The sequence below is a fragment of the Struthio camelus genome, chromosome 5, assembly GCF_040807025.1.
Source record: "Struthio camelus isolate bStrCam1 chromosome 5, bStrCam1.hap1, whole genome shotgun sequence".
Classification (NCBI taxonomy): domain Eukaryota; kingdom Metazoa; phylum Chordata; class Aves; order Struthioniformes; family Struthionidae; genus Struthio; species Struthio camelus.
In genome coordinates this window covers 26,895,573-26,917,003 of record NC_090946.1, presented here as the reverse complement: position 1 = coordinate 26,917,003, position 21,431 = coordinate 26,895,573, and the positions used below count along the sequence as shown (strand labels likewise).

The 21,431-nt window shown below is 40.3% G+C and overlaps 1 protein-coding gene across 2 annotated transcripts; it reads left to right on the top strand.

Annotated features, from left to right (window-relative positions):
* The first annotated feature begins 2,039 nt into the window (after window positions 1–2,039).
* Window positions 2,040–21,117, top strand: TCP11L1 (t-complex 11 like 1). Of its 2 annotated transcripts, XM_068945250.1 has the most exons (11): window positions 2,067–2,140; window positions 4,068–4,296; window positions 5,813–5,981; window positions 8,906–9,038; window positions 11,942–12,062; window positions 12,615–12,835; window positions 13,878–14,014; window positions 14,540–14,736; window positions 16,891–17,072; window positions 17,772–17,944; window positions 18,152–21,117. In XM_068945250.1, the coding sequence occupies exons 3-11, from the start codon at window positions 5,825–5,827 to the stop codon at window positions 18,385–18,387; spliced, it is 1,557 nt and encodes a 518-aa protein (XP_068801351.1). In that variant the 5' UTR covers window positions 2,067–2,140; window positions 4,068–4,296; window positions 5,813–5,824; the 3' UTR covers window positions 18,388–21,117. The 2 variants fall into 2 exon arrangements, with proteins under 2 accessions (XP_068801350.1, XP_068801351.1); XM_068945249.1 differs by lacking the exon at window positions 4,068–4,296 and having other exon boundaries at window positions 2,040–2,140.
* Window positions 21,118–21,431: the final 314 nt, after the last annotated feature.

The following is a 21,431-nucleotide window of genomic DNA, read 5'->3' as shown; positions in this document are numbered from 1 at the left end:
TTTGCCCCTAGCACTGAAGTTTATGCTAAACAGTTTTTTTTCTTTCTGACCTTGTCGTATGTAATTCAGAGTCGCGAAGCTTTGATCTTGTTCTATAATTAGCAAAGTTAACATCTGCTTGATACTCCACAGCTTTCCTAAAATTTGACAGTTAACTACACTGCAAATGTGTGTATATGATATTATTATGCTGTTCTAAGTTAAAAAGGCCTCATATTGAAGAACTGACAGGAAAGATTGACTTATTCTCAGCTTAATCTGATGCTGTACCCTGAACTCCCATTGACTGTGCTGGGATGTAAAGATATTCTGGATTTTAAGTCAGTTTGGCTTTGGTTGCTATAAGCAACACGTTCTGTGGTTAGTTATGAGTGACAGAGTTTCATTATGATGCAGCAGTACTTTTAAGTAATCTTGGTTTAGGGCATAACTTTGTCTGTGGGTCTTCTTCATGTCACCAGCTGTAGTTAGAGAAGAGTTGGAACAAATGAGAGGCCTTTGCATTACATAATTTGAGTCCATATTTTGACCATGTGTAGTCTACAGTGGAAATCGCAATATATGCGACCCAGACAATTGCAAGGGGAAAGTATATATAGCATGATTAGAGATGTGTATATTTTGATGGTACTATGTATAACTTTCACTCCTGTGGTGTTATCATTGTTGGAACTATGCCAGAAAGACTTAGAGTTGCAAGAAATGACAATGGAACAGAGTTTAATGTAGATAGCTTTCTACCCAATTAAAAGAGAATATAACTAATTTAATTGAGATGAAAGGTAGTTTAATAGTCATGGAAAAAAGGTAGTAATAACCAACTGCTAAATCATGTGTGTTGTGGTGTTTAAAAAAAAAAAATTATTTGAGATACTACTCTAATAAATCACTAAGTAGCTCTTCAGTCACTAGTGGTGTCTGTTGCCGCTAGTTCTCTTCTCTAAAGCAAGTGAAGTTCTTCAGTGGCCTTCTCTGAAAGTGAAATGATGACTTGGTGGGCAATAAGATAATGTACTGTAGTGGAGGGCTTACTCTCTTCAAGTTTCTTTCTTGTCCTCTTTTCCTGAAAAAGAGGGAAAAAGACTTTTGAGTTAGAAATTCTGAAAAAACAGTGGTAGAACTATACTGAAAAATTGTACTGGGTCCTTTGATTACATAATCAATCTTCTTGGAGAAAGGGGCTTAGTTTTAAAAAGTGTGCATGGGGAAAGGCTGCTCCTTGTTCATAGGATTTTTGTTCCTACTTTTCTTTCAAGCTACCTACTCTATTGTGTCAGTTGTCTTTTCAGCTGTAATATATTCTATTTTTAACTCCTTATCGAGTCTGGGCTGACTTCCTCCTCATGGGCATTGCCTACTTGCCTGTGAGTTCTCAATTACCGATACTGCTGCCCTGTGAGTCATTGGGTTGGCTTTGGTGCCAAGCTTGCTTTCGAGCTAGGGGAGAGTAGCCTGGGGCTAAGGAACCTGCCCTGGGCTGTATTCGGGTGGGCCCAGCAACGGGGCCTGCTTCAGCCTTCCTGTGCTTGCCTGCGATAAGGCTCATGTACCATGAGTATATTTTGACTGCTGGGAAAGAGACTGTTGTTCAAGGAGTGCCTGTAAATACAGGTGCTCAGTAGATCCAAGAGGGCTGAGGCTCTTTTCTCTAAGGAAAAAAACACGGGTTTCTGTCCCTGCCTGTCCTCGGCCAAGAACGGCCCCCCGCCTGGCTACACGGCTGAACCAGTCGTAGAAAAACAGCAGCTGGTACTTCGCACCCGCGTTAGGTGGGGTGGTTTTGATGCAGCTGCTGTTCAGGCAAAGGCGGTGCTTGCTGCTTAGCTACCGCTGTCGTTTCTTTGTCCACGTGTGAGGCCGCGGCTGAAGGGCTCACAACAGGCCCAGCCCCCGCTTCCCCTCCCTCGCTGCGCCCCGCTCCCCCTGGGGCCGGCGGCTCCCCCGCCGGCTCGGCCCCCACCCCCCCTTCCCCGGCGGCGGCGCCCGGCGCGGGGCGGGCACTGCGTCCCGCCTCCCCGCCCCGCAGCCGCTCCCCCGCCGCTGCGGCCCGCCCTGCAGCGGGGCGGCGCCTCGGCCGCGCAGCGCCGCGGGAGACGGCAGGGAGCGGGGCTCCCCCGGGGCGCTGCGGCTGCTGGCGGCGGTAAGGCCCGCGGCGCGATGCGCGGCCGGCCCGCGGCGGGGGGCGGGGGCCGGGGGCGGGGGCAGGGCCCTGCGCGCCCGCGGCCGGCGGCGCTCCTCGGCGGGGGGCGGTGGCGGTGCAGGCGGCGCCGTGGGCCCGGGCCCGGCAGCCCGCCCCTAGGACGGCGACACGGACCCTCTTCGTGCCCCCTCTTCCCCGTTTAGCACCTGCGAAAGCGTTTCCAGGCTGCGTCGTGGGTACTGGTTTTCTGCGTGGGCCGTTTAGGAGCCCCGGTGGCATCTCCGGTGCCTGGAGCTGCAGCCGCTGCTTGCAGCGCCTTTTGAGCGGTACCAGCGATAGCGCTGTGTTTAACTCGTGAATCAGTCTGAAAGCACTGCAGTAAGACTGATGCCCCTCAGTCTCGGGGCGGGGGTTAGGGGTTGGTGTAGTAATATTGTTGCTACGCGGTACTGAATTACTCGTGTGCTGTCTTGTACGCCCTCTTTTAGTAGACCCTGCTGCCAGAGCAGGCTTTGAGGATCTCACCCGGAGCAGGCTGCAGACAATTCAAGGGTGAAAACAGTAGTTTACGAGCTTCCCTTCCCGTTTGGAAGAGGGGGAGAAGGGGCAGGCTCTAGCTTCACCACACAGAACTGACTCGCCTTTTAATGGATTACAAGAGGAAGGAGGCTGTGACATGGCAGATGAAATTGAGGAAGGGGAGGGAGGTCAGTGTTGGAGAAAAAGTTTAAAAGAAGTGGACTTCTTTTTTTTTTTTTTTTGAATTGTGTACAGAGCAGTGGAGCTATACTTGAATCATGGAGCTGCATTGGATGATTTCACCTTATTTTTAATGCCAGCATAGTAGATTGGTGTTTCTCTTGTGAACTTGAGCCTCCTTACGTTTTAGGTGGCTTTGTATCCAGACTAATCTTGTATGTACCTCACAGAAGCATGATGAAGTTCATTTAATGCTGGTTTGTGTGAGGTGATTTCAGGACCTTTGATGGAAAGAACCAGTGCAACATGTTTTACTTAAATTTTATTTTGTTTTGTTATATTTTCTCTTGCACTTCTGTTTTTATTTAAAAAACGTTAGAGGAAAGTACCAAGAAGTAGACTCTAGTCTATAAAGACTCAGAATTGTTTCTGTGAAGCGAAAGATGATGACTGCGTTTTTGAAAGAGGTATTGTCAAGCTTATTTAATCCAGTAGAAAGAGGATTTGTTCTAGACCTGTTCTGGCAAACAATAGCAGCAAACCAGCAGAAAAGAGTAGACTATCGCAAACTAAACTAAATCAACTAGTGTGCCTGTTTACTTCATCTGCTGAAAAGTCCTTTGGTTGAATGGCCCAGAAGTTCTTCTAACTCCTTTTCACATGCGAAATGTGAAAATTCTTAACAAACAGTATTTAAATTAAGTTGTTGTTTTTGAGATTGTAGCTCTTGATCTGCCATTTTATGGAAAGTGATACTTTTAGAGTGTAGTCTGTGCGGTAGGAATTACAGTCTGGGGGGCAAAGCTGGGACGTAATAATCGTGAGACTGATTATCTTCTTGGCCCTTCCATTTCTTTTCTGTGGATCCTTGAGCAACCTACCTAACTTACCACCCCAGTTTCCCTTCTATAAGTAATATTTCTATACCCTTCTAGGGCTTGTGAGGTTAAAATGCATTGTGAGAGTGCAAGACATATCACATATGATACTTTGAAATATCATATGCATTAAAGACTGAAGTATGTCTTAGTTGAGTTATCTTTGTGCTTCTGATCCTTGTTTTTGGGAAGATGCTTTGAAGAAGAGAACATATAGGAAGAACAGCAATCTAATCTGGTTGAATGAATGTGGAAACCTTTATGATAAAGCTTTTATTTTAGCTAAAGTAAACAATGCAGGTTCCTACTCTGTTTGTTTAACGAGACCTATCTTTCATTTTCTATTTCAGCTGTTGCTATGCTCTCATCTTCTAACTGCTACTTTATCATCAGATTTCCATGTCCTCTTGCTGCTAGAGCATCTGCAGTAACTGAGAGCTTCTGTCCTCCAGTCTAGAGGTTGTGCTCCCTCTTCTCGGGGAGCACTTTGTTGGTCTCCCTCCTCCACCATACCTGTGTGCTGGTTTGGATGCTTTGTGTTACACCCAGCTGGAGGCTATCTTTGCATTACTTACAAGGGTGAGCTAGAGGTGGGGGCTAATATATGAATGCACTGATGGCTTAGCTTTCATGTAAGATATATTTTGTGCTCTTTGCGCTTTATTTTCTTGTCTACAGTAGAAATAACAGTGCTTTGGATAAGTGCTGTGTGTTGCTGCATATGTATGTGTATCTAGCACAATGATGATCCTGAGTCATTGCTGTAAAACAGAATGATAATTTCTTATATCCGCTAAGTCTCCTGGCTGTCTTGTCGAGTGACTTTGGTAGCGTGCAATTTAAATACTGATGGAGCAGAGTTAGTCATTACAGTGATTGTATCAAAAAATCTCAGTGCTGTGTTCTAAATTTCTACACTGTTGCTTGTTTATGCTGCCTCCTTTTCAGTTTAGTCCTTGACTCTGCAAGTATGTTTTTCTTAATAGCTGTGAGGTGCTTCTGCAAGCTATATCTCTTGCTGAGAACTTGTTTCTTTCAGATTTTGAAAGCAATAATCCTCGGATAGTAGGTGAAAGAGGAAGTTGTTGTTTTTCCAGGGGATTTTTTTTTTTTTTTTTGAAAGACAGACTCTTCCTGACTTCCTTCTTTGCAGAAATGTTTGCTTCTGGTTATTTGATTGATTTAGAGATATCATGTCGTTTTTAATGGGGTTTCTTAGAACTGAAGTTTGAACAGTAGCTTCCGGTATGGTAGAGAGTTTTCAATGGCAAGGCATGCAAATTATGTTCTTCAAAGAAGAAGCTGAACATAAAATAGGTGAAGATAATGAGATAATGAATAGTGAGACATGCTTTTCCAGTGGCCATTTTTTCAGTGTATCATTGGATAAACTGTATTTGTGATGTAATACAAAAATTATTTAAAATCTAACATTTAGTAAATTAACATTTGAAAAACTCATGTTAAACTCATGTGAACATCCTGACATCTTTATGCATAAATTGTGCTTCTTGCATGGAAGGAAGTTATGGGAGTAAGATTCTATATTAATTATTTTCTAGTCCTTTTCCTGCTTCTTAATTTATTTGGATGGCCTAGATTGAAGAATTTGGGTTCTGATCAGTTGCGACAGGTCGTAGGTCAGAAGTACGTTATGTTCAGAACACTTTCTTATCATTATATAGAGGGGAAATGTTTTGTTTGGCATAATCTTTTTGTAAAGCATGTCCACAATACTATTCAAAACATGTTTTTTACTGCTCCTCATAAGCAAGGCTAAGAAAGAAACTTAAATGTCTTTTTCTTTCTCACTGGTGTGTGTTATGGTAAAGGAACAGTTTCCAATTTTTGAGAACATACTAGGAATGCAGTTTAAGTAAATGGTAGCTTCTTTTTTGTGTAAGATGGGAAGTGAGTCATTGCATCCATGTCCACCACCATCGTGGGAATGACATCATGCAATTCTTTGTAAGATTTTCTTCTATTCCTAATTTTTTCTTAATCAAGAGAAATGAGGGTGATGATTTCCCATTCAGCTATGTCAGAAAATGCTTATTCATTCCCTTTTACGTTTTTTTTTTCTTTTCCTAAAAAGTAACAACTGAAAATGTCTCAAAATCCTGACAAGCCGCATACAGCTGAAGAGAAGTTGAGTGTTTTGGAGGATGACCAAGAGGAGAAGAGCGTGGATAATGTGGATCAGTCTATCAGAAAAAGAATACGACAGAGTGCTCCAGCTTCACACAGAGATGATACACCAAAGTGTAAGCAAAGCAAACCCACTTTAAAAAAAAAAAAAAGTAGATTTCTGTAATTTTTTCAATGGAAACAAGCATGGGCTTTTACAGCATTCTGTATATGTTTGACAGCGTTATACAGTTAAATGCTGTACATATCCTCATTATTTGTTTTATTTTGAAGCTGTTTGTAATACAAAGGTATTACAGCCCTTTCCCGTTACAGTTTTTTTCCCATTTTATTTCAGTACCTCATTGTTCACAATAGCTGTGTTGTCGTGAGCCTTATATATCTTAGATACTTTGTGAGAGTGTTTACAGGAAAAAGCACTACCCCAGTATAGTGTAGCTAATTGCTACTATAGTATTCTAATCAGTACTAGTAGCTGAGTTGTTGCTACTGTTTGTTTGTTACCTTTTGTTTTATCAGCTGAACTTTCTGGACTGTTACAGTCTCTGTTTCTACTTCAGGATAGGAAAGTCTATTATCAACAAAATATGTCCTATCCTCTTCCTTCCCTCTCATGTTCTCCTTCCCTTCCTAAATACAGATAAAAAGTTTAATGGTGCCTCTTTTCTTGCTGTTCTGTTGAGTGGACTTATTTTAAATCTGAAATTTAATAAGCTTCCACTGGGCAATGTGGGAATGTTTTCAATCCTAATACTAGTTTTAGTGTCAAACAGTTCACAGGGCTGTCATGTTGTAAGTTTGTTCCTACAGCATGTTTTTCTTTGTCATCCTGCTTCCAACATGAGGAGCTGGATGTGAGATGACTGTTGATTATTTCTGGCAAATCTATAGATAAAACAAAGAGGAATTTTTCTTGACTTAGGGATTCAGTCTGAGGAGACAGAATTACTGAGATAACTAATTCCAAATTTTTGCGGAGATTCTCAGCGTGTCACATGCTTTATTTGCTACATTCTTTTTAGTTTCTAATAGCATTCATTATTACTTGAGGTTTAGTGTTATGCGTAGTGTCATGCTATGCAGAAATGTTCCATATGGGAATTATGTTCTATTGTGTTGCTGTTTGCCTGATAGCAAATGTGGTATAGATATGGACAGAGGTTTGGACGCGTGAAAGTAAAATGCATAGCACAGCCTTGTATTGCAGTGCACCACAGAGAAGTTGTTGGTCTCAAGCCCTCCCTCCTTGGAAGGAGGCAGGAATAATATGAGAATTAAGTAACATGATTTAAGAGCATTCTTTGGTTTATGAAAGAGTCTCTTAGCTTTTACTGCCTCTGCTGCTAGAGTGAAGTCATTTGGCAATTGGACAAGAGTATTCTCATTCAGCTGTGAACTTCATTATGCTGCAAGTTCTGCTCAGAATATCAATCCTTGCTGTGCTCTCATAATCTCTGTGCAAGATTAAGTCCTAAATAGAAGGAAATAAGGGTTAAAAAGCACTGCATGAGAAGAATGAGGTACTCACAGAAAATTGTCACGTATGTGTTATATATTTGGAACGCCTTTAAATGGCGGGTGATGGGCGTTTACTTTTGCAGTGCCTTTTCTATGTTACTAGCCTAAGTGTAATCAAACCGGACTATCAGTTGAGCCAGTCACAATAGTCTGGCTAAAACATATCTCAGTGGACCCAGCATATGAAGATTCCTGGTTGGTTTGTTTCATTTTGGGAACCAATGTGTTGCTCCTATGCTTGGCCTGCTGTAGAAAGGAATGAACTACAGAAAGAGGAAGCAATACATTACGGCAATTCTGTTTAGACTTTTTTCCCCCTTCAGCTCAGCTATATGTCTTCTTGAAGAGTTGAGATGGCCTTGGCCATTCTTGTCTGCCTCACCTGAGGGCACTAATGATCCAGCTTCTCCTTTTTTTTCAAAATAGCTGGCCCTGGGAAGAGCTGTGGTGCTTCTCTTAATTTTGGCATGACATCGCAGGGCCTCCACGCACACTGCTTGCACTGATGCTAGTGCAACTAGGAGGAATTGTTAGCACAAAGAATCAGCGACAACAAGTTTCAGCTGGCTTCAGTGGGGACAAGATTGCTCCCCTAACCAGCACAGGTTGCACCTTTGGCACCTTCTCTGTCCTTGTGTCTTCTTGCTTTTGGTGCAACTTTATGCACCGCAGTAATGTCAACAGCATCCCAGGAGGAAGATGTCATGTAACCTGGAACAATTAGGAGCAGTAGTTCCCAGGTTTAAGTTTTCTGAAACTGTCACTGTCCCAACCACTGCTTTTTTATGTCCCAGATTTCTACCTATCTATTCAGTCACTACTTTTGTCTCCCGCTTAATGGAAACAGGCCTGTTTTTTCAGGTGTCGTGCTTCCTCCTATTCGCTTGTGTGCTCAGAGTCCATTTTGAAGCTACTTGCCTGTCCACTGTTCCTGCCAGAGGAAGAAGCCTTGGACATCAGTGCTGGGACTAGGTCTTGATGTCCTTTGTCACTTGGGCAATAACCTCTGGAAAAAAAGAGATTTTGGAGTAGAGCCAGTTGCATTGGAAGTACTGGGAGTAATTAGCCACCAGTGTGTTATTGCTTAACGTTGTATTGTTTAGTGTTAATTGCAGACTGCTTTATAAAGTCGTTTCCTTGAAAAAATATAAAATTGAAATGGCAACATGTGCACAACAACTGGTGAAATAGTACAGTGACATGTTGATGTTTTTAATGATCTCTCTCTACAGTATGGAGAAAGATACAATTAAGCAGTCCTAAAGAAGTAATGTATTTTTTATGTGTTTGTTTTTAATGAAGAGCTTGATGGAACTTGGAAGTAATCGACATACTGAGCCCAAAACATTAACTGGGATTCACTCCTTTGTTTTCTGTAATACTCCAAACTTGTCCCATCTGCCCACTGTTGGAAGAGGAGGGGGGGGAAAGGAGAAGAATCTTCAGCGTCCAGAAGTATTACATGGGCTCTTTCCCACAGATATATATTGATAACTGTCTGACAGTTTTATTTGTGTTACAGCTAGTCCTCCTCGGCTCGTGTCAGTAGAAGAGCTAATGGAAACAGCTAAAGGAGTAACCAACATGGCACTAGCACATGAAATTGTTGTTAATGGAGACTTTCAGATAAAACCAGCTGAATTACCAGAGCACAGGTAAGACTGTTATCGAATACTTAAGTAAAGTTTTCATTTGTGGAACTGCAGAACAGCTGTAGTGGATCATATAAAGGCTCTGTCTAGTATCCTACCTGACAGTGCCCAATAGGAGATGCCTAGGAAGGAGCATAAGAAGAAGGTAAGCGTGTAGTTCTGCTTCCCCAGAAATGTGTGCATGTGAAGAGTGAGCCTCTTGGAGTAATTCCTTGGGCATGTGTGGGTGTGGACCCTGTCGTGGGGCAGTTCTTGCCAATTTCCCCCTTGCCGCAGGAACCTGAGCCTGGGATCCTCTGGAAACCTGGGTCCAGGTTTCTATCTGCAGGAACAGGTAGTGCTCTTAGTATCTCATATGCTTTCACTGCCTTTGGCAATAAGATGAAAGTGATCATTCCAGCTTTTTTTGAGCCTAGGGTCTGTGGGAATTTTTTGAGGAAGACATTGCTACATTTTCTTAGGTTAGTCCTTGTTCCTTTTAAGTTTGAAGGCTTTCTTTCTCTCTCTTGCCTACAGTAATTCCACTCTGGAGTAAGGGAGGATGGAGGGAAAATAGGAGAGGATTTGACGTTTAGTTACATACTGGCCAGTGTAGCTGGCCCAGTCCTGTAACAGGGTTTTGCATCAACAGTGCTTTATCTGCTGTTCCTTTTCCTTCCGTACACAGATATAGAGAGACGATGTGTCTGACAATGTGTTTCTTGGGTTAATTTGTGAAAGTGACTTCATATTTCAGGAAAGAGACTTGGTCCGAGTTGGAACCAGATTTTCTTCTGTAGATGTCACAGGTACTCTGCTTTTGAGAGAGAGAGAGACCCCAGAGACCATCTGTGCCTGAATAACAGGCTCTATTTCAGCATTCTTGTCTTTGCTCCAGGTTTGAACAGGTTAGCTATGGATGTTTGTTTGCCCAAGTATAGCTCAAAGCATATTTCATATCTGTTTTTGAGACAGGACGTGAACTCGAGGTTGTTAATGGTTTTTTCCTTAAGGGAAGCTTAAGGGACATTAGCAAGGCAACTGCCTGTGAATTTTCCTCAGTATACTTTTTTTTTTTCCTCCCATTAAAACCAGAAGCTGTTTTAGTATTAATTTCAGCTCTAACTGGCAACCCCTTTGAGAGCTGTTTGTTTAAGGTATGTCCCTACTGTATACAGGCACTGGAGCAATGCTGGGGTAAAAGTCTGCTTCTTTTCCTAAGCTCTTTCTTGCCTCGTTCTGGGAGACAGCTGCATATCATGCTGGAACACTAACTTCGTGAGTGCTCCCAGAGCATATGGTATGGATGGCTGTAAAAAAACTGGCAGTGGTTGTTCTGTATAGAAATTGGTCAGACCAAGAGGAAAGACCTGATGCCTGTCTCCACCAAAAGAAGGTGATTGTAGTTCCTGTTAGCATTAGTATTGAGAGGATATCGCCTGCAACTTGAATTGTCCCTGACTGAAAAGGCAGTATTTCTAGCTCTGACACCAGCATATTTTACCAGGGGTATTATTATTAAGGGCTATGGACTGCTAGATAATGAGACAATAGTAATCCCAAAAATGTGCATGTGCTCTTAAAGAAACTGAGCCTCACAGTCCCAACAGGAATTGACTTTGATAAGGATTGAGTAGAGCAGAGGAGGGTCCTTGTACTTTGTTCACTTGCCTCAGCACCTGAGTTGGTAGGCAACAGAATCACGTCTCCCTTAAATGCTGAGGACAAATTTGCTTTTAACTGAGCTAGCACATGATAACAGACCTCTCTGTTGTCCATCAAGACTGTCATGTTTTAGAGCTCAAGCAATGAGTTGATCTGTCTTCTCATCGCCATCTCTGTGTCTGCCTCACCTGCTAGGCAGACCCAAGCAGTAGTGTCCAGTCCTTTTTTGGTGCTTTGTTTCTGGGTCATGCACAGTTTATGGGTGGTCTGATGCTGGCTCTTTATCCTACACAAATGCTGGCCCTGAAGTGAGCATTTAGAAACTATACCTGAGGCATGCAAAGCTCATTCTCCCCATTCTATGTTTAAATAGTTTTTGGTGGAAAGTATAGCTTAGGGTCCCCTGCAACTTGATCGTACATGAAGACAAGTGGTTGAAGGAGAAAACAGTTGTGATTGTATTTGCAGTTGTATACACTTGCAGTAGAGCATGTATTGGCTACTGTCAGGGAACCACAGCACTGAAGTACTTCTGGGAGATCCTTGAACCTCAGTGGCACTTGGAGTAAGAATCTTGGGAATCTATGGGATTTGGTGCAGACATGCTTCGCATGTGTGTGAGTGAGCATTTTAAGCTTTTTCTTCAGTGTTGAATTCAAACCTGGTGTGAACAGGAGCGTGCCTACTGAAATGGAGTAATTTTCAATATTTTGAATTAGAAATTTGTTACGGGAACAGTGGAATTCATTTATTGTTTATACCAACTGAACCAGGGCCTTTAACTCAGTAATCTCAGAATTCAAGTTGAAAAACAGAAGCTTTTGCATCAGGGGAGTTACTTAATTTCTCTTAGTTTTATTTAATAAATTTTACTTGGTAAAATTGTATTACTTAGTGAAATTTGGCAAAGAAACATCAATACTATTCTTTTGAAGAGAAACTATAATTTTTATGATTTTTTTTTTTTTCTTCCAGTGGTCTACTTGAGGTAGTGTTTGACAGATGCTTTCAAGGATTTAATCGGTAGCCTTCTTTGCTTGCATGTAACCCTTTATTGGGATATGAACCATTCCAAATCCTACATCTAGTTTTCCTTTCCCTTTTTTTTCCCCCCTCCCCAAGTAATTTAAAATGGTAGATTTCTTCTCTGTTAATCCTCACATATTCATTACACACCCTGCTTTAAGGAGCTGCAGGTCACTACATAATGGTGGTTGCAGAGGCAAGTATTGCCCTTTTTAACTGGTTGTTTACACCCACAGCTTGGAAAAAAAAGTAAGAGATATTGTGCACAAAGCTTTCTGGGATTGTCTGGAAGCCCAGCTAAAGGAAGATCCACCAACATATGACCATGCAATTAAACTACTGGGAGAAATTAAAGAGGTAAGATGCTGTGATAGTAAAGTGAATTATTTAATTTGTGTAGCTGTATTGATATGAACAGGCAAAAGTGTTTGAAATGTGACTGTTCATAAAGGACTTTCTTGATCTTGTAATTATTTTCTGTGAACATAAGTGAACTGTATACTCCCAGAGGAAAAATTTAAATGAAAAAAAAAAAAGCCAGATCATTTAAGATTAATAGAAGTAAGTAATACTGGTTTCATATTTCCAAACTTGCTTCATATTATGACAATAATATTACTTATGGAAGCACTGAGATGCCCCAACATGGATTGACAAAGCCACGCACAACAATCTTAAAAATGATGTGTACTACCAAGCATTGACCACTCAGGTAACTTAAGTATCATACAGAACGAGGTGAAACGTTTGAATTTGGAACTGGTAAATGGCTCTATGGCTTTGTTAAGAAAATTGAGATCCCACTTGTAAATGGCCGTTAGTTTAAATAAGAAGTGGTTCAATAACTGCTGTGGTCTAATAGTGTTTGATATGTAGAACTAATGCGCTGTTAAAAACTTTCCATTTCAGACTCTCTTATCTTTCTTGTTGCCTGGTCATACTAGACTAAGAAACCAGATTACAGAAGTTCTTGATCTGGATTTGATAAAACAAGAGGCAGAAAATGGGGCTCTGGACATTTCTAAGTTGGTAGAATTTGTTATTGGGATGATGGGGACCCTTTGTGCTCCAGCTCGAGACGAAGAAATTAAGAAACTGAAAGATATTTGTGAAATAGTTCCTCTGTTCAGGTACTGAAATTATATTTATTAGTTGTGTTGAGAGTCCTTTAAATAACGGTAGGTGTATGTGAACGTGTGGGATTGAGAGGTGGTTCTCTAGCAGGGTAACTTGCTAATCCTCCTAGAAAAAGAGAGTGAAAGGGAAGGGAATATAGTTGTGGGTGTGAAGGGGAGAGATGCTCCAGAAGTCAAGGACCCTCTTGGTTCTGATGAACTGGAGTATTTGCCTGGCTCTTGCATGTCACTGAAGGGCATTTTCTTAAATGTTCCATGTATATAAGCCTTAAGATAGCAGATGAGTGGTTAATTTGCTTTTTTTGCTGTTTTCTGTTTTTTCTTTTAATACCTTCTGCTGTTGGTTTTAAACTTGGACACAATTAGGAACATAGGAAAAAGTTGTTGTTCCTCAGCCAGTTCTTTCCCCCAAAAAGGGAGCAATCTGGATCTGAGAGCATAGAGGAGATCTCTGCTTTGTCACCATCTTTCTGAATAAGCAGCTTAAGCTTTCAGTAGTTAGAGGAAATCCTGTTATCCTTGTTATTTTATCTTTTTATGCCAAAACATTTTCTAATTTGATAAGCTTCCAAGAGTAAGGTTGACCTGACAGAAACATTGCTGACACTTGGTTGCTTTGAAATTAATTTCTTCCCCCCCCCCCCGCCCCTTTTTTTTGTCTGATTCTTCGATTTCCACTGAGGTTGGCTGTGTAGGCTGCCAACGGAGGCAGTAGGCTAGCTTTGAAACACAGATGTCTTTTTATGTATTCAACATATGATATTGCACATCCTGGGAAATACAATCTAGGGAGCTCATAGTGGTGGAGGCTGTCTTGCAGAAGAGGAAGTTTTATTTCCTTCTTGAAAGAGGTGCATGCATGCATGTGCATGCTTGCTCACTCTTTTTCTCTGACTCACGCTCCGAAGTTAAGCACACTGTTAATGTTTTGCATGCATGCTTTTGCTCTTTCCTTGGGCAGTTTGTAATAAATCTTGTAAATAGTACCTCTTAAACATCTGCAACCCTGAATAACCTTTTCTGCTTGTTTATTTAGAGCAATTTTCTCTGTATTAGACCTAATGAAAATGGATATGGCAAACTTCGCTGTCAGCAGCATTAGGCCAAAATTAATGCAGCAATCTGCTGAATATGAAAGAAAGAAGTTTCAGGAGTTTCTTGAGAAACAGCCAAGTATGATTTTGTTTCTTTCTTTCTTCCCCTCTGACTTCCCATTAAACTGTGCATCTCTGCTTATGTATCACAAAAATAAATTAGATTTTATTTACTGCATGAATTATAGCATATATAATGACAGCTTGTGCCCCAAAACTATGGTTTGAAAAAATCTACTGGTACAACATTTCAGCACTTAATACGCTGGAGTTTTGTTTTGTTTGAATAGTGTGCAACATAATAAATCAGTACAGCATGCTTTAGAACTATAGGTCTTTGGGCTAGTTTATGTGGAGGGGGTCTTTTTTTTTTTTAGTGCAGAATTAGCAGGCATAATCTTGCCTCTGATTTCCTATATCTTTGTGGTTTTTGATTTTGTTCTAGATGTTCCGATTGATGCTGTAAATAAAATGCATATCAATAACTGATATCATGGGTATTAGGAACAGTGACTTAATGGGATTATTTGGAAATTAATTTTGGATAAAACTAGCTTTGAAAACAAATTCTCTTACCAAGGCTTTTTTTCCCCTCCTCTTCCAGATTCGTTAGACCTTGTCACAGACTGGTTGCAAGAAGCAGCGGATGACCTCGTAAAGTTGAGATGTAAAAAGTTGCTTTCCCACTGCAGTGATGATGGTGCTGCTGGTGGAGCTTCTGCATTGTGTTCCACTGCTGTACAAAACCAGGCATATCTAAAGCTCCTAAAGTGGGATCATGTGAGCAGGCCTTTTCCAGAAGTAGGTATTTAATAGAGAAATTGATTTCTGTGTTCTACTACTTCCATATTTCTGCGATATAATGAAAATTGTTTGGATTTGTAGCCTTGCCACAAATAGAGTACTAAAAGCTTTATTTCTTGATTGAGGCTACTCATAACTCTCTTAATAGGGTAAATTCTTTTTCAGCTCTGAGGCTTAGTTGAGAAAGAGAGGAGCCAGTTTTGTTTTGTTCCTGATGCTAACCTGTTGAGCAGGCAGTTGCTCTTTTCTGTGCCTTTATCTCCTCTCCTGTAGCTTATCTAGTCACACCAGTCGCCTGGGGTGTGGTAGGCCTTCCTGTGTGCCTGTAGGGCCTGGTATTGAGGCCACAGTTCCTTTGGGCCTCTAGCCCCCTGCTCTCCTTTGAAGATGAATAGTGTTTTTGTCAAGTTTGCAACCTGTATCATCTTATGTGGGAAATAATAACTGTAAAAAAAGAAAACATGTTGCAGGGAGTTCTTGGGTAAATGAGCAGCTGTTTTGGTAGTGAATGAAGGTGCAAACTGGTTTTAGTAGGTGTTTTTCATAGGACTGTCTCAGCATAGGTAACAAAGTTTGAAAATTGGAATAGAATAACATAGTTCTTTGCCTCTTCATGGTCACGTGGCTGTTTCTCTTTGTACTTGGGAGGCTAAACCTCTGGTTCAAAATCTTTCCAACAACCCTTTGAATTGGGGCTAATTTGTACGTTTCAGGTTGTGGGAGAGAAAATAAAGGTGGGTTATACTCTGTAAAAGCTGGGCTTCCTTGTGAATTCGATGTCCTTAACTCATTGTTATGGAGCAGAAAAGCCAGGAACTCATGGTGGGCAAAATAAACAGCTTTTTGCGTGTCTAGAAATAACTCTCTGACAAATACTTCTAGAAACTACAAAGCAGAAATACTTATTATCTCTGTGTTCCTTCAGGTGTGTTTGAGAGGTTTCTGTATGCACTCAGAAACCTACTGTTCATAACTGAGTTATTTAAGTTCAAATTGTTCAACAGGTATTATAGTGAATATATCTTTCATTGCTCTCCTGTGCTATATCTTAACTCCAGTAGTGTTTCTTAAAAGAAAAACATGCATTTTGAGGTTTGACAGGGGATTACAACTGATTTACAATATAAGCTTAGTAATTGAAAGGTGAAATACAAGGCGTCTTTTAAACATTTTAATTGTTGAATATTTTTCGTGAATTAATGCAATGGTCATGAGAGAATAAAACAATAGACAGTAACATAATACACATTTATCAGTATGCTCCTGCAAAGCCACCTTCGTTTGAACTGCTGTTATTTCAGCAGACTTATTTTTTTTTTCCCCCCAGGAAGTCCCTTATATGGTACCCCTGTAATGGTCCCTTAGTGAATTTCTTGTACCTTTCTCAGGAGGTCTTTCTGGTCACTGAGCATTAGTCAAATTAGTCTAATTTGATCAGGTAGGCTTGTGTTTTATGTCATAAAGCAGAATATTACATTATATCTACAGTGTAATATTGTATATTGTATATAAACGTGTATGTTTTCATTCTTTCAACCTCCTGAAATATTTTGGAGTGAAGAAATGATAGTTGTAATCTCTTTTATCCATAAGATTGAATCACAGAATAATTCAGATCAGAAGGGACTCTGGAGATCAGCTAGTCCAGCCTCCTGCTCGAAGCAGGGTCAGCTGCAGCAGGTTGCTCAGGGCTGTGTCCAGTCGGGTTTGAATATCTCCAAGGATGGAGATTCCACAAGCTCTCTGGGCAGCCTGTTACTGGTGGGTGGAGCTCTACATTTCAGTGGATTGTGTTATAGGTGCTTTTTAATGCAAGCTTACTGTTGTAGCACCCTGGAAACTAAGGTTTAAGAGTGACTTGGTAATAAGCCTTCTGCAGAAGTCTGAGGGAAGATGCATTTCTTCTGGCTTCCAGACATGCTATTTCAGGGCATTATGTGCTGGGTTTCTCTCAGCCTAGCATGTGGGTTTTGGTGTGGCTGTTTTGTCTGTCTGTCTAGTGAATAGAATGATTTTTTTTCTTTGTTTGTAAATGCTATGAAAGAATTCAGTTTTCAGAATTACCGAAATTATCTTATCTGATGTCACAGTGTCACTTCACAGCCCAGCATTCTGAATTTATTCTCTGCTGGCTTTCTCGTTTCTTTGCAGACTGTGTTAATGGACCAGACCCGCTTTCAGGAAATACAGCTGGAGCTGGAACAGCTCCTGTTGACTGGGACTGTCCTTCTGGTCACATTCAGCGCAGCAGGCTCAGCACTTGTTGGTATACCTGGATTTGCTGAGAAAATCAAAACCATTATCAAGGTGCTGTTGACAGGAATGCATCTTCCGTGAGTATTGAATAATCCTATTCACACAGAGGCAGGTGTAGTTTCATTTTGACCCTAGCAGGTAATCTTAAACTGCAGCTTAAGCTTCTCTTTCCCTGTGGACCGTAGGAAACGTAGAGGAAGTGATAAGGGTTTCTTATTAGTCCAGGCTGACACTTTTTGTCCAGCTTACTGATACAGAACTGTCTGTTTTTGCTCTGTTCTTTCCTAACGTGTGCATGCTCTGTTTTTCAAAGTGTTTGTTCCTTAGGATGCCTGGTTGGCATATGAAGTTAGAGCCCTGGGAGTGCAAGCAGCTACCTATGCTCACAGTTTGGGCCAGCCTGCCTTGGGTTGTTTGAGTGTGGTACAGTAAGGTGCTTGGGAATTTGGAATGATTCCTGTACACGTTGTGGGTTGACAGCTGTTTTTTACGTTAGTCTGAACTGTCTATATAGACAGAAAGTCAGCTCTCACGTGGATGGATTGTTCAGGTTGGAAATCTTTAATGCTATCCCACCTCTTGGTTTTGTGTCTTAACTTTATTTTTCATATATATAAAATACATTGTGTTCTTTATAATTCTTGCTTTATCCGGATTACTCTTCTTCCATTACACCGGATAACTGAGGCAACTCTAACTGGTTGCTTTGTTTTTAAAGGTGGAAGAAACGTGAAAAACTAAAATCCTTAAGTAATGTTCTACTCCACTTTCTCTAGCTCCTTTAACCTAAGGGAATCTTTGGCTACCATCAGTGAAAAGGTGTGTGCTGAAATTAATAGCTGCCTTTCTGAGCATGGGTTTGCACCATTCACAGCTGAGAGAGAGACTGTGCTTAAAGGACAAATCCAAGCAGTGGCTGATCCTGGTAACACCATATGCAAGCTAATAGGTATGCTTTGACAAAATACGGTCTGTTCTCAAATGACCACTCTTTTCTATTTGTAAAACTGTTGGTGGTGAGTCATGCATGCTCTTCTCATTTAACGTTTCAAATACTTGTTCACTACGTTCAGCTTTCGTGTATGTGAGATTATGATCTTTCTGATTGACTGCCTCTTTTAAAAACGAATCAAAACCCTTGATCCAATTTTTCCAGATTCTCGAATTCAAAAGTTTTTGGAGAGTTATCTTGCTTCTAGTCATCAGAAATCATTACCTGCTCTTCCTGGAGGATTAGGCCCTATCCAGAGAGAGCTGGAAGAGATTGCTGTCAAGTATGTTCGTCTTGTCAACTACAACAAAATGGTCTTCAGCCCTTACTATGATGCAGTCCTTGGCAAAATACTGAATAAGGAAGAATCTCAGCTGGTAGGGAAGTCAGAAGAATCATAAAACCAGTTTGTATGCTACCAGTATGGTACTTTGTCTGCTGTTTTAAAAAATTGCACCGATATTTGTCTAGAAAAACAGCTTCCCATTTAAGCACTGGTTCTTTTAATTCACTAGTGATGATTGATGAGAAAAATACATGAGTTGCAGAAGGGGTTCTGAAATGAATGATGAAAAAGAGATGGATTTTTAATGTAAGTATGCAACCGGGGGGGGGGCGGAATGTCTTGGTAGTCTTATGGCTGCAATTTTTAGATTTTGAGCAGATGCTAGGTAGGACAAGCTTGACAACCAAATGGTGTCTTTAAATGGCTCATTTTGGGGCATTTTACTCTCTAATTTACCATGAAGTTAGTTATTTAATCCAGAGCAGATTAGCAATGGTCCTTCCCAGCAGGGTAATTTGGCTTTAAAAAAAAAAATCTTTCTTTAGTAAAAGACTGAGTTAGTAAGCTAAAATTCTAGATAGGAGAAATTTTAACAGGCGAAAACAAAGTCAAAGAGCACTTTATTGTAACATTATAGATAGTATGGTAGACTACTAGTTTTTTTCTGCATTTTTAATAGCATTTTTTTGCTGTTTACCTGCAGATGTTACAAAAAACAATATATTTTTGTAGCAAATTTTCTGGTTATTGGGTAACTGTCCTCTGCTATGTACAGTACTTACAGAGGTGGCAATCTTATAGATTGCAGCTGTATTTATTTCTTGTAAAGACTTCAGAAGGGCAGAGCTAAAATGTTTTGATAAAGTGGCATTTCTTACTTTTTTTTTTTTGCTAGTAGTTTACTCCTTTTTATGTGAAATACTAATTTTAAAGTGAATATTTGTTATTATCAGAAGGTGGATTTAAAGTGTGTGATTCTTTTGGCTGAAAAATTTTACTTGTTTTTTAAAACTACAACTTGAGATGGTTGCATATTCAGTCATGTCTTCAGAAATTTCCAGGAAGTGCAGAGCACTATCAAAAGTGTAAGTGATTTTAAACATACAGGGGGAAATAAATGGTGTAATGTTGATTTGAATACACAGGGAGTATTTTCAGTAGATTTTTTTCACTTTGTAGAGATGTTCTTGAAACTTAAAAATATTTTTAGATCTTGAATTTAGTTAACTACACGTTGTATAGATGGATGTTCACAGAAGATCTCAATGATCTTACAGCCTTTGTATTGTAATTTCAATAATGTCAATATGATTGACATTACAGTATATCATAACTTAATACTGTAATTTCAAACTCAGTTAGGAGGTAGGTACATTTGAAATTCTTATCTAGTTATTGAGTACCGCACTGTATTACCATAGTCAAAGTGTGATGACTTTCTGAAAGCAGAGTTCATAGTCATAAACCATGTCCTAGATAGTAGAAGCTGTATCCAAACCAAAGTAAATACATTGTCATCCTCTTTAAAAAAAAAAAAAATTTTTTTAAAAAGCCATTTTATGCTAACTCCTAGCTTCATTTTATTGAACAACTCATCAGTCAAAATAATAGACCTTCTAGAAGGAAGTACTTGATTATGAATCAGTTTTGATGCTTTCCTTTCTAGTTTCCCTTTAAATGTCAGCATGGATATAGCTGCAGTAACTGTGAGCATGGAGGAAGATAGAATTTTTACTCCATATTAGCCTATGCAACTATAAAACAAATCTTTTCTCATTCATTACAAAACCCCCTTCCCCCAAGAAAAAGAAGTCTTGTAAGAGAGTGCCAGTTCAGACAAGTGATTTTTTTTCCCTTTGGCTAAATTTACTCAAATAATAAATAAATTAATTAATTGAATGTTTTTCTTTAAATCTTTGGTAACTCAAAATTGAGCTGATTCGTTAACCAGAAAAAAGTTCTGAGTATGGATTTGATGTGGTCTACTGTATTCTGTTTGGTTTAACAAGGGACACTAAAGAGGTCTTCAGCATTGCTGCATCTGCTTACTGCACCTTGTTATTAGTGCAGGATCCACCTTGAAATATAGCCTGTAGCTCCAGAGAACTAATTCAACAGTGTGGGTAACAAAAGAGCTACCCAAACCACTTTTGCTAGAAAGATTTAAAAGGAAAAAAAAAAGGATCATCATCATCATCATCATCTAACAAAAATGAGGGCTCCAGAGGTTGATTGGTGATGCTATTTTATATTTTCACATTGCCTAGAAGTTGCCTTTAACCCCCCCCCCCCAAGTGAATTGACTATACTATTATAATCTACATAATTGGGGGGGGAGTGGTCTGAAGGCTGTGGCAAGGACAACAGCAAAGGGAAGCAAAACAGAAAAAAGCCTATGAAAAAGTATCTGATGCCAGAATGAATGGGACAGAAAGGGTAAGAGTATACTGGCTTCATTTAGGCAATGGCTGCTTCCAGTTCTGAAACTCAGTGTCCAGCTATCCATGAGTGCCAGCTCCTGCTTGCGCTGACATCAAAGCATGGCCCGTGCAACTGGTAATGCATGCATGTTGCTCACAGGGTCAGTGTGGTAAGTAAATTCCAACTCTTTTGTCAGCAGGGGTTTGATCCTAAGGCTTCATGGAGAAAACAATGCAGGGCCCACATCCGGCTTCTGCCTCACCTTTGGATGTTACACACAGTGGGAAATGAGTTCCTCAGTAGCTGGGTTTTGTAGGCCTTTGCTGCTGTCACCCAATACAAAATTTAAAGGCCTAAAGGGACTGTAGTAAATGCCCACACGTGTAAATCATGCTATTGCCCCCTCCCTTTTTTTTTTTAAAAAGAGAGATAGCCCATTTCTCTAAGTCCTCTTTGAAAGACATGTGCAGATACTGTTAAGTGGCAAAGTGTTCTTTTTAAATGAACAAACAAACAAAAAAAAGGCTAACATTGTGAATGTATGTGAATACTTAGTTATACGTATGCTGTTTTACCTCTTAGTCTGGTAGCTAGCAGTGCCGACCTATAGTCATCTGTCCTCCTGGTGGTAGGAATGTCTTTCTCCTTGTCTGAATATCTTATTTCCCTATAATTCATAGGGGTTCTTATGGTCTTATGAGTGCAGTATTGACTAGTCAAATACAAGTTAAAAATCTA

Bases quoted from the DNA above. Each gene is read 5' to 3' on its own strand.
- TCP11L1 (XM_068945249.1), top strand. From the start codon at position 5,825: ATGTCTCAAAATCCTGACAAGCCGCATACAGCTGAAGAGAAGTTGAGT. The intron at 12,836-13,877 runs GTACTGAAATTA...TTGTTTATTTAG, and splicing joins GAAATAGTTCCTCTGTTCAG to AGCAATTTTCTCTGTATTAG. The intron at 17,945-18,151 runs GTATGCTTTGAC...CAATTTTTCCAG, and splicing joins CACCATATGCAAGCTAATAG to ATTCTCGAATTCAAAAGTTT.